The sequence below is a fragment of the Psittacula echo genome (assembly GCF_963264785.1).
Source record: "Psittacula echo genome assembly, chromosome: 3".
Classification (NCBI taxonomy): domain Eukaryota; kingdom Metazoa; phylum Chordata; class Aves; order Psittaciformes; family Psittacidae; genus Psittacula; species Psittacula echo.
In genome coordinates, this window is record NC_137736.1 from 101,049,204 (window position 1) to 101,064,984 (window position 15,781).

Sequence of the window (15,781 nt, forward strand, 5' to 3'; positions counted from 1 at the left end):
CTTGGCCATGCAGCTGAGCACCACTTCATGCACTGTCACGCCTGTCAGAGCTGCAGTAACTGAATACATGCCCTGTACTGACACCCATATTGATTCCATTTACTGCAGGGTTTATAGGTCATCCCTCTCAATGAACAATTAGAGGACTGCGGTGCCACAGTTCCTGGTGTGTGAATCCTGGGAATTTGCAAAATAAAAAAGGTCAGGAATGCCCAGCTAGAAGAAGCAGGTCAAAATCTATTCATCTTTTCCTTCCTCTTCTTAGGTAGGCAAGCAAGAGGAAATAACAACATGGAAGGCAGAAATCAGTAAATCAAATGCTTTTATTAATGTCCATTCTCATTTGTGATCCTTTGTCATTTACTTTAATTGCACAGACCAACATTAGTGATTGACTTTATTTTTGTAAGTTACAATTTTTATAGCTTTTACATTTGTATAGCTTTATTAAGAGAAGATAAAATCATGGATAAGTCTCTACATGGACTCAAAGACAGGAAGCAACTTCTTACTAATCCTCATGCAAACTACTGACTGACTATTGGAGACTGAGGTTGAGTGTAATTTCAGGAAAAAGTTCCCTCTTATGAGCATGTTAATCTAATAACAAGCTAATTTATAAACCTTTCACAACTGATGTAATTTTCAGATATTAGATAATAATTATAGGCATATTAAGCAATATTAACATTATTAAACAACATTGAAGAGCCGCCCAAATCTATACTACGATAATGCAAAATCTGAGTAATTTAAAGTGCCTTACCTAATATAAGAGCATAATTTTCCATTACAGCTTTTCTAAGCTTCTAGAATGTTTTCTGTCTTACAGGTCTGGAGTTTTTAAACAGAGTAAATCCAACACTGACATTTACAGAAGAATTTATGCCTGATCCAAGAACTCCAGGGACACTTATACTTTTAAATCCTTTCCCATTATACCAACAAATTATGCCCATTTGGAAAAGGAGCTATTGCTTTATTGTGGTATTACCAAGGAAGCTGCTTTCTGAGCGCACTGGATGTATCTTGTGCAATGAATTTTCAAGAGACTAAAATGTATTGCTACTGCTCTTCTCTATTTCTTGCTCTTTTGCAAGCATACACTAAACTGCAGACTTGGCTGACACTAAGTATATATTTCATATGAGAATATTATTACTGATAAAAATTAAATATGTAAGTTATTCAATATGAATGACTGCTCATCTCTCCCCTGAGCTACATAAATAAGACACGTCCAACATGAGTGTAAACTCAGGCAACTGTAGTAATTCCGTGGCACACAAAGAGAAGGGAAAAAATCATGAAATGCTTCCAACAAAACAGTTATATTATCTTAAGAAAAAAGAAACAAACCCCAAAAAACAAAACCAACACAAAACCCCAAACAACCAACCAGAAAACCTAACCCAAAACAACCCAAGTTCCTTTTACTAATTTCTGTTTCCTTAAAGTTTCTCTAGAACAAGGCTTTCCTGAAGGAATAATACATTTAAGGAATTTGCAAAGAATTATCCTAAGGCCCAACAGAGAACAGGTGCCCTAACTTAATCTATTTTCCATTTTACTGGAAGCAAGGGTCCCCTAAATCATAACTCTCCATATAATTAAGGTTTCTACACAAAGCAGGTTCAGCTCTGCACTGAAGGAGAAAAGAAATTAAACCTTCACTCATGGCTTTCTACACATGAGCCTAAAACATCTCTGCCCCCCTGGTTCTCACATGTAATTCCCAGGACAAACTGTGGCTGCCACAGGTGAACTTAACTATAATTTTTAAGAGCAAAGAACACTGCAGACATCTAAATCATGAAGCTTTTGGTGGATTATTAACTGAATAAATGCCTGTACTACACCAAATGGACTTTTCCGTACTTAAAAAAAGGCAAAACAAAAACCATGTACATGAGGAATAGCCACAGTGCTGTGCCAACGATTCTCGTAACCTTCTTAAGGTTCCAGCCCTAAGAGATCAACAAGTTTCAACTGGTATAAAGAATGCTACAGAACGACTGCATTAAAACAAAATCCTTTGAGTAAAACAAATTTATACAAATAACTGTAAGCATTAAGTTCCAAGTTCTGTACTTGCATGTAGTTAAAATATTTCTTTTTCTTACAGAAAAAAACAGAACTAGCAACAATGATACTGGATTCCAAAAAAGCACACAAATTTTACCTCGAAGACTTGAAAAAACAGCATCAAATTTTCTGGAATGATTTATGAGCTGTAAAAGTGACGCACTTGAGACATTCAAAGTATATCAGTTCTATCAAAATTACAGTTATCAGCATTTACTGTTGATAAACTGAGAAAAAGAGTGAAAGAACAGGAAAAAGAGGAAATAGAAGTATTGGTGAGGTCGTAAGAGACACTGGTTCACCCTCTAGTTGAAAGGATTATGTGCAGCAAGGAAAAAGCTTTTTCTTTTTCAAAGAGATTGCATATTGTCAAGGTCCATTTCCATAACAGAAATACATTAAAATAATTTTTAATCTATATTCTATTGTCTGGCCTATAGAAGGTATTCAAAGACACAGGAAAGACAACTTCTGCCAAGCAGATTAAACAAAACTGTGTTCCTACACATTTTAACAATTCAGTTACACACCAAAATTCAAAACAGAAAAATAACTTGATGCAAATACTTAACAAATACAGAATTCTGGATTCTGATAAATCTGGGGGAAACAAGATTATGAAAGGAGTGCCTGAACTTGATGAGGAGATCTGTGTAGTATGGTTTCTGGATCCTTATATTCATTTGAAGGATCCATCACAGCTGCATATAACTCACTGTAAGCTCTGCAGACCAGTTCTGTTGACTGCTTTATTATCTGCTCTCTAAAAAAACAAACCAAAAACATAATTTGAAGATTGTAAGGAATAGAACTGTACTACATACAAGGAATTAAAGATACACACTAAAAATACAGATTAAAACCCAGGGTCAGTTACATTAAAAAGCTCTTTTACTTCAACTGTGAAAACATCTTAAAGTTTTAAAATAAAAGAAGGCTTCTTCATCTCCTTTCACTATACACAGATAAACTCACATATATGATCTTGAGAACCAAGACATTAGCTTCTTAATTTTACAATCATGTAAAAAATAGTAGAAGGATTTAATTTCTATACATTAGTTTTCCACCTGCACTCCCCTGCATCTCCTAAAAGACTGATAACCCTAGTGATCTGCCTTCTACCTCCTAGGGCTTCTCACTGTCCTTTGTAAATAGACTCACTCTTTTTCATCTACCAGCAAATACATTCTATTTGCTTTATCTCAATAGCACCTGATTCCATAGTCAGTCAAAAAGGAAGAGCTGAATGTGACAAGGGACAGAGATATAAAAATTGCCACAGCCTTCTACCAACAATCCCACGAAGTCTGTGTCCTGTTATTTTACTGGATCTAAATGAGTAAGAATGAATGGAGATTGCATGCTAAATTCAACTGGAAAGTTCAATGTTTTCTGAGGATCAACTAATATTTTTGTTTTACACTGCACACTGAATCAGTTTAATCACCATGGTGATGTGTTTATAGTTGCAGACACATTTTTATTTATCAGAAAGGGTAGCTGCAACTGTTTTACAGCCAAACCCATGCAAATGGAACACCAGGAGAAGCTGAGGAAAACAAGGTAAAAGTGAATGCAGATTCAGCCCTGCTGTAGTACACAGCAAAGGAACAAAGACACCAAAACTGCATCCACTAAAATCAGGGCTGAAATCACCAGCTGCTGGGAAATGACAAATCTCAAAGACCAAGTGCGTAGAACTTCATTTTTTCAGGAAATAATTAAGCAGCAGAAGCTATGAGAAAGAAGACTAAGAGACAAAATCTGCATTGTATTCCGATGCATGGTATCCAGCTTTTTGATATACTACCAACTGCCAGTATTACTAAGATTTTAGAAGACCTGAAAAAAAGACAGGCCTTATAACAGCAAATCTAGAAACACTGTTACAAGGAAAATATATTCACGGCATTCAGGTAAAACACCAGTAATCCTCCGATCACTGTCTGGGATCACTAAGCTACTGTAACATGACAATTTTTTAAGAAAGTATTGCACACAGAATTCATACAAAACTAACCGTACTGCACCAAATAATAGTAAAAGGAAAAGTTCATTAAAATATTCCAGAGGAGTGAACAGCATCAAATGATGCTGTTCACAAATCCATCAAATAATGTCAGTGTCATTAATCAGTACATTAGGATTTCAGTTGCCATAACAACATGATACATTTTATCACTAACACAAATGACAGCACCTTCTAAAAATAGTAATTCCAGCATTCAGTTTCTGTGATCCAACACAAATGCAAAGAGCTTTTCAAGACCAACAGTGACACAAATTAGTAACTTGAAACTTTTTAAATGAGCAAAGGAATTTGAAAGACAAGAGCATGCACTGCCAAATGTTGAATGTCCTTCATAGTTGTAAAGCATAAATGATATTGCCAGTGAGTATTTCACACACTGGTCCCTTATCAAAAGTGTGTGGTCTGATTTTGAGAACCAAAGAGCTCTTGGGTTGCAGCTCAACTGTTAGCACAGCAGATCACAATTATGTGAATTCAAGGAAGACATCTTCAAAATTGACATTGAACATCTGCAAAACTACTCAAAAATTTCAACTGCTATAGCCAAAGATTAAAATTATAGTACTGGTTAAACGTTTTGCTCAAATCTTGAGATACTTTTGGATTTTGAAGGTTTATTCACTACAAAAAATACTGACTCTTAAGACTGTGATTCTACAAGCATGCACCTCTATGAACAGGAATCTTTCTTACCTTCAAAAAGACTGTTCATGTTTAAAGCTACATGGTCTAAGGCTGACAGATTATTTATTTCTTTTTTTAAATTCTGAGCAGAATCTGACCTATAGCACTGAGTTACAGCAGGTTAATAAACTCCTGCATGTCAGCTGAGCTGTAGCACCTATAGCAACCATCCTCACACAGGCTCCCCTCTCATCTCTCAGCGGCCCACTCTTGCAAGATAACATGAAATCAACTTAAACTGCACTAAGAAAGGTTTAAAAAGCTTACAAAGGGGATAAGGCTAGGTGTGCATACAGGACCAGTTTATCTTGGATCATCTTACAGAAGAAACAATTAAGTCAAAGTAATTTCACTGTGCCTGAGTCGTTACAGTAAAGTCTACCTCTGAAAAACTGCTTCTGTGTTAGCAGAGAGAAGTTGAAGGTTTCGAAATACATTTACTGTCGTTATGATTTTTAAATAGATCTACATTAACAAAATACCAAGAGCTAAAATACAGGTTTAATAGCTTGACACCTAGAAGCAGAAGTTGCAATACCTTACTGACATTACTGCTCAAGCTACCCTGTTTGATCTGTACTGGAGCAGAACAGCTCTCACATACCAGTGTCCGCCCAGTGGGAATGGTAACCCTACCAGAGACACCCAACAACCTACTGAAAATCACCAACATCCCCCATGCCAAGCCATGCACCAAGTAAATGCATGAAACTGGAAGTCTTTGGACGAGGAGAACCTGAGCAATACAGCAGGAGAATGCAGCAGTTGGATGAGCTGATCATGGCAGGTCTCTTCCAACTGAACTATTCTATTCTAATGAATTCCCAACAATAAATATTTTTCCCTTGACATATGTCATTGTTTAATTGCAAGATGCTGTAATACAATCCTGCTGAGGACAGGTGCTAGTAATGAGACTCCAAATACTGTTGCACTACATAAAATGTGATGTGCTAGTCTTAATTCTTGATACATTCTGTCACCTGCATTCTTCACAAAAGTGTGAAAAATAACTTGAAGAAAAGTTTTTGATCGGTACATCATATAATTCTCTGACTTTAGATACTACAGAATGTCTTCATATGGCTCACATTAAATTGTAAAGAGATTCATGGCACTTCCCTTAGCCTTAGGGTCAAAAAGCAAGAGAAGAAATAAATAATATAATATGAAAAATAAGAGTTATCGCTTCCATACTTCAAAGAAGAAATCACTAAAAAAAACCCCAACACATTTTAGGTGAAATGTAAGATAATTTCTGCATAATATTCCATGAGACAAAATGCCAATCCTCTACAGCAGAAGACAACAAAGTTGAAAATTCTAGACCTGATGGAGCAGTGGATAAAAGAAAGCTTGAGTAAGAATTCCATATTTCATGTCTTTGGAATGCTTATAAAACAGTTCTAAAACAATCTACAACTAAGTTGACAAAAAACTGCTGACACAGCGGAACATGTTCAAAATAGATGAATGTAATTCATTTTGATGGTGTCTGTCAAATCAAGAGCAAGTACTTCAGCAAGTTACAGAATCATTGTGTCTCACTGCTTGTTCAAAAGGAGGAGAGTTAGAACAAAACTGAATTGTGACCTGAAGGACTATACAGATATGATCACAGCTGGTAACTTGAATTCTTACCATGATCCACTAAATCCTAATCAAAATCATCTTTCTGATCATTATGCAGGCATAAGAGAAATTCAAAGGTAAGGTACTTACTTGACAGTGGCACTGAGAAGGAAATTCAGCTGGGCCATTAACAGACTATCTGGAGCAGACAGATAGCGATCAAACTGAGCCTAGGGCAGAGGGGAGGAGAGTATGAGACCAACATACTAAGAACTTGCTGTTATATGAAAATAGCTAACACCACAGATCTCTGAAAAGTGATTACATTAAAATGGCACTCTCTTAAATGATAAAATTTCCTCTTTTTATGTATTTAAGATAGAGCCTTATCATCTACAAATGTTTAAGGTAGAACTTCATAGTGCAAAACAAATGGCTAACTTCAGCACCTCCTAAGTTTCTGACTCCGAGAAGTAAGAGTGGAAGGCTAAATAATGAGAACCTAGCTTCCATAACTATCCATCTAAGTTTCCTATGCAGCTAGCACAGGTATGCATGCATCACTGAAGCTCAGACCTTGCCTATTAGGTGCAGAGGGAATATAGTAGCCTCCAGACAGAAATTTAGTCTGTCCAAGTTAGACATGTTGCATGTTTCTTTTTGGCAAGGAGTCACTGCTTAAAAAGGAGCACTTACATTGGGAAAAACAAGAGCAAGGGACCTAATTCAGGTTCCTTGGACTGCTTCTAAGTCTGCTTCTCCTCCCCCATATAATATAGTTGTGTTGCTTTGAGTCTAGCAGTTTGGAGAGGAAAACAAGAAAGAATATTACTGCTGTCTTCAACTATCTATCAGTGAAGTTGTGGGTGGTCCGCACCTGGAAGTGTTCAAGGCCCGGCTCGATGGGGCTTTGAGCAAGCTGATCTAGTGAAAGATGTCCCTGTCCATGGCAGGGGGTTGGAACTAGATGATCTTTAAGATTCCTTCCAACCCAAACCATTCGATGATTCTATGATCAAATGGGTGACTATACAGAAGATGGAGCCAGGGCTTCTCATGGGTGAAAACATGAGGAATACTGGACACATATTACTCTAAGGAAAATTCTGATCAGATATTAAGGGAAAAATTCGCACCAGGAGTGTCACCAAACACTGAGCAGGTTGCCCAGAAAAGCTGCACAAGCTCTATCCTTGGAATTACCCACTCAGGCAAGGTCCTAGGCAACTTTGTCTAATGATGACAACCTTCCCGAACACTGAATAAATCTTCCAAGCTGGTAAACCCTAAAATCCACATCCACCCATCATTTAAATTGGCAAAATGTGGGCACAAATGACTAATGAAGTTACAGTTCTCACAAATTAACTTTTTTGGGTTATCTACCCTTGTTCGGAAAGCAAGAGGGCTTTAGCCGAGAGAGGGATATGGACTTACTAGAACAGAATTTGCAAGCACATGTGAACAACTTAAAAAGATGGGACCTGGAAAACTTTCAGGTTAAACTGGGAGGCAGTAAATCTGCTTGCAAGTACTCCCTCCACATGGTTTACATCCTGGGAAGCCAACAGATTAGGGTGATAGATGGGACTTACGTAGGTTTCATTTCAGCATACTGGGTTCCATTCTGGTTAAAGTGTATTCACACAAGCAGACATTGAACAAAGTAATGAAGAAAATAAAACAGTTGGGTTCTTCTCTAACTGTTCAAGTGAAATTGCTATGTACCACTATAGATAATGGAGTTACATATATATAACTTAAGGAGATGGTTCCCAAACTGCAGTCTTTAAATTACTCGTTGGTGTACAGACCATGATAAATATATTTTAAATGCAAAATTTATAAATATTATATTAATAAGAATGCATGCAATCTGAGTATACCACTGAGTGCTCTGTGCCAGAGCTCTGTTCATCCAACCAGCTTCAGAATCACTGGTTTAAAACTTGAGCAGAGGAAAACAGGTTACACTGACACCATTAGGATGGATTCAACACACAACTTTCTAAAAAACCTTGTTTAAAAAGAAAAATAATTTTTAAAAGACCTTTTTTTCATGGGGGTGTACACGTACTGCTGGATGAGTGGGCCTTATTTAAACTTTCAGAATGAACCTAAACTTGGCCAAGCAAGAAGAATGACAGATCATGTATTATTGCCTAGTGAACTGTGATATTGCTCTCTCTATGCAAAATAGCCTGCACAAACTCTTAAGAAAAAGTATCAGCTGATAATTTGTTTTAAAATATATTATAGCTTTCAACTTAAAGATGCTACTGTGACATGCCCAGCACCTCATTTCTGACTTTAGCTGAACTATTTCCATAAAATCAAAGTGTTAGGACTAAAATTCTAAATGATAACAGAATCTATATTTCAAAGCATACAGGCAATAAAGAAACTGTTGATTAAAACTAATTAGAGCTAAGCATTTGCTTTTAGCAATTTAAGATGACTCATGGGATAGCATTCTTGTAAGTAAAGTTCTGTTTCTTGAGGCTCACAAACTAATCATCTACTACTACCCGTTCATAAATAATTTACATATTTATTACTTTGAGTGGTCAAATTACTACAAATGAATAAAGTATTCCCAGACATATAATCTAGCTATTCTTAAAGAGACTGGTTAGATGACTATCTACTATATCATATAATTAACAGTATTATTTCCCATGTCACAGTATCACCACCGTAATATGAAATTGTAAAAATGCTTACCATTGCAACCTTTAGGGACACAGAATCCATATTTGGCAAACTTGAAAGAGGACCCTAACAATCAGTTGTCAAAGGGGAGAAAAAAAAGGTCATATTAGCATGTGGAAAAAAGATAAGAAATAATAAATTCTATATTCAGTTCAGTACTAAATTGTTATTTGGTCCTGCTACAGGATCTTAAATGTTTGGAAACTGAATCACCATATCAATACTGAAATGCTGCAACAGTTCATTTGATTTCTACTGCTCTCTTAAATGAAAAACTCAGAGAATTTAAATATATCCTTTTAAGTCCTTTCCTTCCTTCCTTCTTCACCATTAAATAATAACCCCCCAAAAAAGCCTTCCACAAGAGCTAGGATAAAAACTGAACTGCAAACTGGAAACATCCCTGTGGTGTTCCAAAATTACAGAGGACAACTTCCTTCTATTCATCTGTGCATGCTGCCCTAACCCCTTAGCATATCCTGTAAGAATATCATGTCTGCAGCCAGGCAGTTGTACAGGTATAAATGAAAATTGCTACATTCCATTAACAATCTGCCCTGGTTGATTTGAAATCCGTTTTAGAAAAGGAGATAGGCTCATGAATAGGAAACCAAACCGAGTTATTAATCATTATTATTGATATATTTATTTATCTTTATACACAAAAATCTGTTCAGTTTGGGGACTTTATGCAAAATTGTTGGCTGAAGAAACAACATAAAGCTATCCGACAGAGTTCTGCTTTCTTCAGAAAACACTGTTCCTCACCTTCTCAAAGGACCACAAAAGGACATAAGCACAGCTGAAGGGAAGAAGGGCTGCATTAACACCTATCACATAACAACTGTGGTTCATGAGAAAGAAGAGCATGAAATCTGAATTCCAGTTTTCAGCTCACTCAAAGAACTCTCAAGTTTTCACTTTTAGACTCTCACTGTCTTGGTGCTAGAATAGCTGTAGCAGTGAATAATACAAAAGATGAAACTATCTCAAATTCCAACTAAACTCATCTGCCAAGTTTTCACAGAAGAAAAAAAGGAGTAATTACCTACTGCATGCAGGGTATTTATCCACTCCATGTATTGCATTATAGCATGCAATAGGAGAAACCTGAATGCTTCATGCATACATGTAGGTCCACTATGTTCTAGGTGCACTGGAAGTAGTATACCTACTCAGTATTCGTGTTTTTAAGCCAGTTTGACTCTGACACTTTCTGAGGCATATTAAACTACCTATACACCTAGTCTGAGAATGTACAGGATGTCTGTGGTGTATGGAGCCTGTTGATGGCATACAGATAAGCTGCACAGGATTGCTGCATACTAAACCTGCTAGGCTTGCTGAACACACAGTGTAGGGGAAATGTTTAGCTGCAACGTGTCAGGTCTAATAGTCCTGGTCCTGTGTGAAAAATCAACAGATATTACTGAGCTTTTGCTTTCAGAAGCAGCTTCATTTGCAAAAACATTAATGACAAAATTCTTCAGTAGGCAAGCATGCAGTATATCCTCGACATAAACATTAAATAAGCTTACCTGTTCCGGTTTGTGTTGCTGCACTGAGTTATATATGTAGCTTAGACCAGCTCTTGTTAACACGTAGGAAGCTTGTTCATTTATGAGTGTATCTAAATGAGCTTCAATCTGAAATTTTAAGCGTAAGGTATTTATAAAGTGCATGTGAGAACATTAAGTCGAACAAGCAATAGGGATAAAAGGTCTAGAAGCACAAATAAGAAGGAGAGTGATCAACAAACAATAAAAAGCACAAATACATACAGCATAATTATTTTATCCATTTACATATTTTATATTACAAAGAGCCAATAATAAAAATACAGATATTCCTTTCATGTCTGACAGGAGAACCTAATTTTTTTGTATTTGTAAATACAATAGCATTAAAAAAAAAAAAAAAAGAGAATACCTAAACTCTGATCTCAAAAATTGCTTTATTTTGCTATAGTTCTTTGAAAATACATGATGAGAATCATAGAATCATAGAATAGTTAGGGTTGGGAAAGGCCTTAAGATCATCTAGTTCCAACCCCCCTGCCATGGGCAGGCACACCACACACTAAACCGTGTTGCCCAAGGCTCTATCCAACTTGGCCTTGAACACTGCCAGGGATGGAGCATTTACCACTTCTTTGGGCAACCTGTTTCAAGGTCTCATCATCCTCACATAAGGAAGCAATAAAAAACTTCCTTACATCTAACCTGAACTTACCCTCTGAGCCCATTTCCTCTTGTCCTATCACTACAGTCCCTGATGAAGAGTCCCTCTTATTGAAAATACTGACAATGGCATCGCAGTTTTATGATAAAGAGAAAGTCTTTCACAAGGAAAATAAAACTGAAACTAAATAATAATCAGTCGTGATTCTAAATTAAACTCTGATAAATATGTATTTGAAAGATGTTAACAGAAAGAACAATAGATAATTAAATTACAGCTATCAATTTTGCTTTCATTATCTTCATATGAAAAGCGTCATAAACGTATTTTACATTCTTAGTATAATCTTCACTTTGCAGAGAAACCTAATCAATAAATCCAGTCAGAGCACCAGCAACTATTTTTTAGCTTTGTTAGTCTTAGAATGATATTTGGGAATACACACATTATTACTTTGTTATTACAACTAGCCCACATTTCATTTCTTTTTCTTCTAAGCCTAAAGAAAAGCAAAAATTGGTAATATATCAAATTCTAGTAAATTGTAAGACTTCCATGTCTGATATTTTAAGAGTTCACCTTTTTACTTTTTAGAATTAAACACACGTTTTAAATCAGGAGGGAAATATTAATTTGGTGATTTTTAGATGTCTTAATAGAATTCTTCTTTGTTCTATGAAAAATGTTTCTCTTATTAAATATGCCATTCTATCTCCACTTTAATAACCTACTTATGTATAATCTTAGAGACAGTTTTTCAGTCTGTTCTTGTATTTGTAAAACGCTTGAAGAAAGTAAATGGTATTAAATGCATAACCTTCAGTTCTACTGCTTATTTGAAGAATAATTCAATTGCAACAGTAACTGTGAAAAAGAAACTGATAATGGAAATTAGAAATGCCCCAGACAGTTTGGTGGAATCGCCTGCTTGCTGCAGAGCTAAAAGGTGCTAGAAATCCTGATGAGGAGTAGAAAGCAAGAAATGGCTCACAGCCAATCTTTACTGATGCCTTCAAGTAAGAAGTTGTGACTTTTTCTCCAAGCCCCCCAGCTCCAAAAGCTCTCCTGAGATAGACTGCAGAGATTCCATGCAGCAAAACTATAAATGGGAAGCAAATGAGTTTTCCCAAGTCAACTGTTTATAAACATACATTTCCATTTCAGAATGGTACCACATATGAACTACTATTCTGGCACATCAGGTGAAACCAAACAAATGAGAAAAGAAAGGCAGAATGACAGACTGAAGTAATAACTTCAGCTATACGATACTCTAGTATAAACTAGATGATGATCTAGTATTAACTACATGATGGAATACAGTCAGCCATTTGGCTGTTTGCGCTTTCAATTTCCATTTTCTTCTCCTCAGTTTGCAGACAAATATTAGAATGATTATGATAACGAAAATATTCACTTATATGGGTTTATCCGCAACTAAACCAAATGAAAACAAATCTTTAAATCGTTTTTGGCTATTTAAAATGAAAGATGCTTTGTACCATAAGCTCTGATACCATCTATTTGCTTATGGTCTCTAATAAGAAGCCCTTTTATCCCATTTCCCTGATTTAGAATTGACCCAAAGCCAGCACTATCAAAGATAAGTATGTTCACATCATAACTTACAGTCTGCAAAAATCAGTAATATGTTCGTTTTCTTTGGAGGCTGTTAAAGCTTACCTGAAACTGCAGCATTTCTAGACGTTTATCAGTGAATTCAAAGAGAGCCAAAGTAGTCCTCATCATATAAAGTGAATTTACCATGAAGGTTGCCATATCAGCTGTCCCCAAATTACTAGCAGACATAGTACACATCTGTAACAATGGATCTAGCACACAAGACAGAACCTAAAATAGCAAATACACAGAAAAGGGGGGGAGAAATCATGTCACACAAGGCTTCTAAGCTCATTCTGTCTCTATCACGTAGTTATTCCCCAAAGCAGAATAAAGAGAAAGGAGAGTTTCCAACTGTGAAAGTAGTTTTCTGCTGCATTTGTCAGCAGGTTATCAGATACCATACTGATGGGAAAAGCATAAAAACCTGAGAAGAACAGATTCCAACCTAGCAGGACGAAGAGTAACCCAGATTAGATAATTGGTAATTGAGGGTGTATTTACTTAATGGAGTAGTAATTGGATAACAGAATTTAGATACTGCATTAAGAGTAGTACTCCATACTGTACTGTAATTTGTTAGTCACCCTCCTATTCACATTACAAACTCGGGTTTGGTAGAAAGCTCAAAAATGGAACCAGACAAAAAGATTCATGTTTCACCCATCTTTTGTGTACCAAGACTAACTTACCTATACTTTCCCCCCACACTCCTCTTCAGAGCATTCAAACATTCTCATACCTGCACAAAATCAGCTTGACGGGCATCCAGTGGAACAACAGATGAGTCGTGAGATGCCAGAACCTCCCGTAGCAAGTTAAGTGTCTGATTCAGTGCAGAGCTTGGGCCAAGATCAGGAGGTGGGAGTTCAACCTGAAGAACAAGATACCTGTTTGTGTTTGTGGCTGTTGCTTTTTTTTTTTTTTTTTTAATTTAATTTACAGCAAACACCACAGAATCTGTTAGCACAAATGCAACCAGCTAATAATAAAATTACACACAGCCATGCAGAGAAGAACTTCAACTTGACATTGGACAAATCTAGCATGTTTCAAACTGCTTGCAACTTTTAGCATAACCATCCTATTCTGTGACAAACAAGCAACATGAATTTCTCCTTTCATTCAGACTATGCCTTTTTTATGAGCTAGAGAAACCCCAACATTACCAGTTTTGGTAGTGAAAAAACCCCGTACATTTGCTAGATTAGGTGCCAAAGAATAGCCACATTGTTGGCATCCCTGAGCTGACTTTCAGCAGGACCTCCTGTAGACACTCCAGAATCTAGTGCAGGCAGAGCTCTGGGGTATTAAGGATATTAGGGCCATAATGCAGCAGTTCCTGACAAGGTTGCACAGCCCCTATCATACTGGGTATGGAAGCTGCAGTCACAGATGCAACAGTCACCATCCGTAGCAAGCTTTTACCTTAATTTACATAAATGAATTGTGCGCAAGTAACTCAATTACCCCTAGCTAAGCCACAATGACACTACAAGAACTGGAATGCAGGCCTACCTCAAAGATAAGAAGTAGGAACCACAGATGTTTAAAAACCAGAAAGAATAAAAGTTTGTATATATCAGAGAAAAAACAGGCTTTCTGAGTCAAATTCTAGAAAGTTGGAGCACCTGAAATGGGACTGAAATTCCATAGTATTTTTAACACAGGCTCACTTACTTTAGCCCTTCTTTGTAACAGGCAAATACTCATTAAACACTTCATAACATGTTTACATAATTCAAAACCTAGCACAACTCTTTTTCCCAACCCACACTCCTCAGGCTGTATGCCAAACATAGTTGCATCTTCTTGTCTTCAGTGTTGCCTCAAACTGGCTTACTGCTGCCTCCAGATCCCTACTACAATCCAAGCTGCTGGCCTTGCTTCCCTCTGCCAACAAGCCTCTTCCCACTTGTCTCCTGCCTAGATCCAAGGGCAAACACAGATCTGTCTGGATCGTATGGGATTAGGCATAATATCAATCCAGAAGTATGTAGGGAGAACTAAATTTGGCCAGGACTGGCCTGTGTCTCACTCAAGGTGTTTCAGTGCAGCAGAGCAAGGCAGAGGGCCCTTCTGCAATGCTCTTAAGACTCCAGCTCAACAAGAAAAAGTGGCAGCTTTGGATGGACCTCCAAGCCAGAGGCAACATGTTCTACACCTCCCCAAATGAGCACTACTGATAAATAGCATAAGGACATGGACATCTTGAGTCTTCAAGGGAGCAAAAAATCCAAACCAAACCAAACCAAAATCCCAGTCAAACGGGCAGAGGCTGACAGCCAAAGCAAACCAAGAATGAGAGCGTAACTGGCATTTTCAGAGTACAGCATTACAGAGCCTTCTGGAAATGAATCTGTACCTAACGAAGAACACTCCAGCAGCAAAGGAAGAAATAACTCTCTCTCTCTGGAGCCAGGCCTAGTTTTCATGCTTTGCGTGGTTGGAGTATTTGAGATATTGTACATGTCCTTACACTGTTATCAAGACAGACAAAACTAAAGACTAACTAAAACTTTTCTGCATCCTTCTGAATACAAAGTACTTGCCTATTCTCACTTTTCCAATTTGAGGAACTAATGCAAAACTAAATCTAATAGGTTAGAAAATGGTTATTTGGTCTAATGAGTCTTGAAAGCATAAAATCAGTACTCTAGCAATGAAGTAACAGTAACTCAGAAAGAGGTACTTACTCAGTGTGGATCAGTAGCAAAGTTTACTGAAGTTTACAGCACTGAGTGACTTTCTTGTTATTCTTGTTATTATTAGGGGTATTGATTGCGCCCTGAACACACTGTTCTCAGACCTGAACTGGACCGTGTTCAGGGATATTTTGGCATTAATTTGAGACTAGAGTTTGATGGAGTTTTCACTTCCAACACACACACA

General features: G+C 37.0%; 1 protein-coding gene across 3 annotated transcripts in view; it reads right to left on the reverse strand.

Moving 5' to 3' along the window:
- The window catches only part of COG6 (component of oligomeric golgi complex 6), a 57,035-nt gene that overhangs the window by 2,354 nt on the left and 38,900 nt on the right, over positions 1-15,781 (reverse strand). For 2 of the 3 annotated variants that reach the window (XM_080612610.1, XM_080612608.1), the window contains 6 exons: positions 13,632-13,763; positions 12,953-13,120; positions 10,627-10,734; positions 9,101-9,154; positions 6,527-6,606; positions 306-2,848 (listed from right to left, as the gene is read on the reverse strand). In XM_080612610.1, coding sequence (XP_080468736.1) covers positions 2,701-2,848; positions 6,527-6,606; positions 9,101-9,154; positions 10,627-10,734; positions 12,953-13,120; positions 13,632-13,763 — 690 coding nt within the window. In that variant the 3' untranslated portion in view covers positions 306-2,700. Of the gene's footprint in view, position 1; positions 178-305; positions 2,849-6,526; positions 6,607-9,100; positions 9,155-10,626; positions 10,735-12,952; positions 13,121-13,631; positions 13,764-15,781 lie in introns of those variants that run through there. The other variant, XM_080612609.1, reaches the window with a different exon arrangement.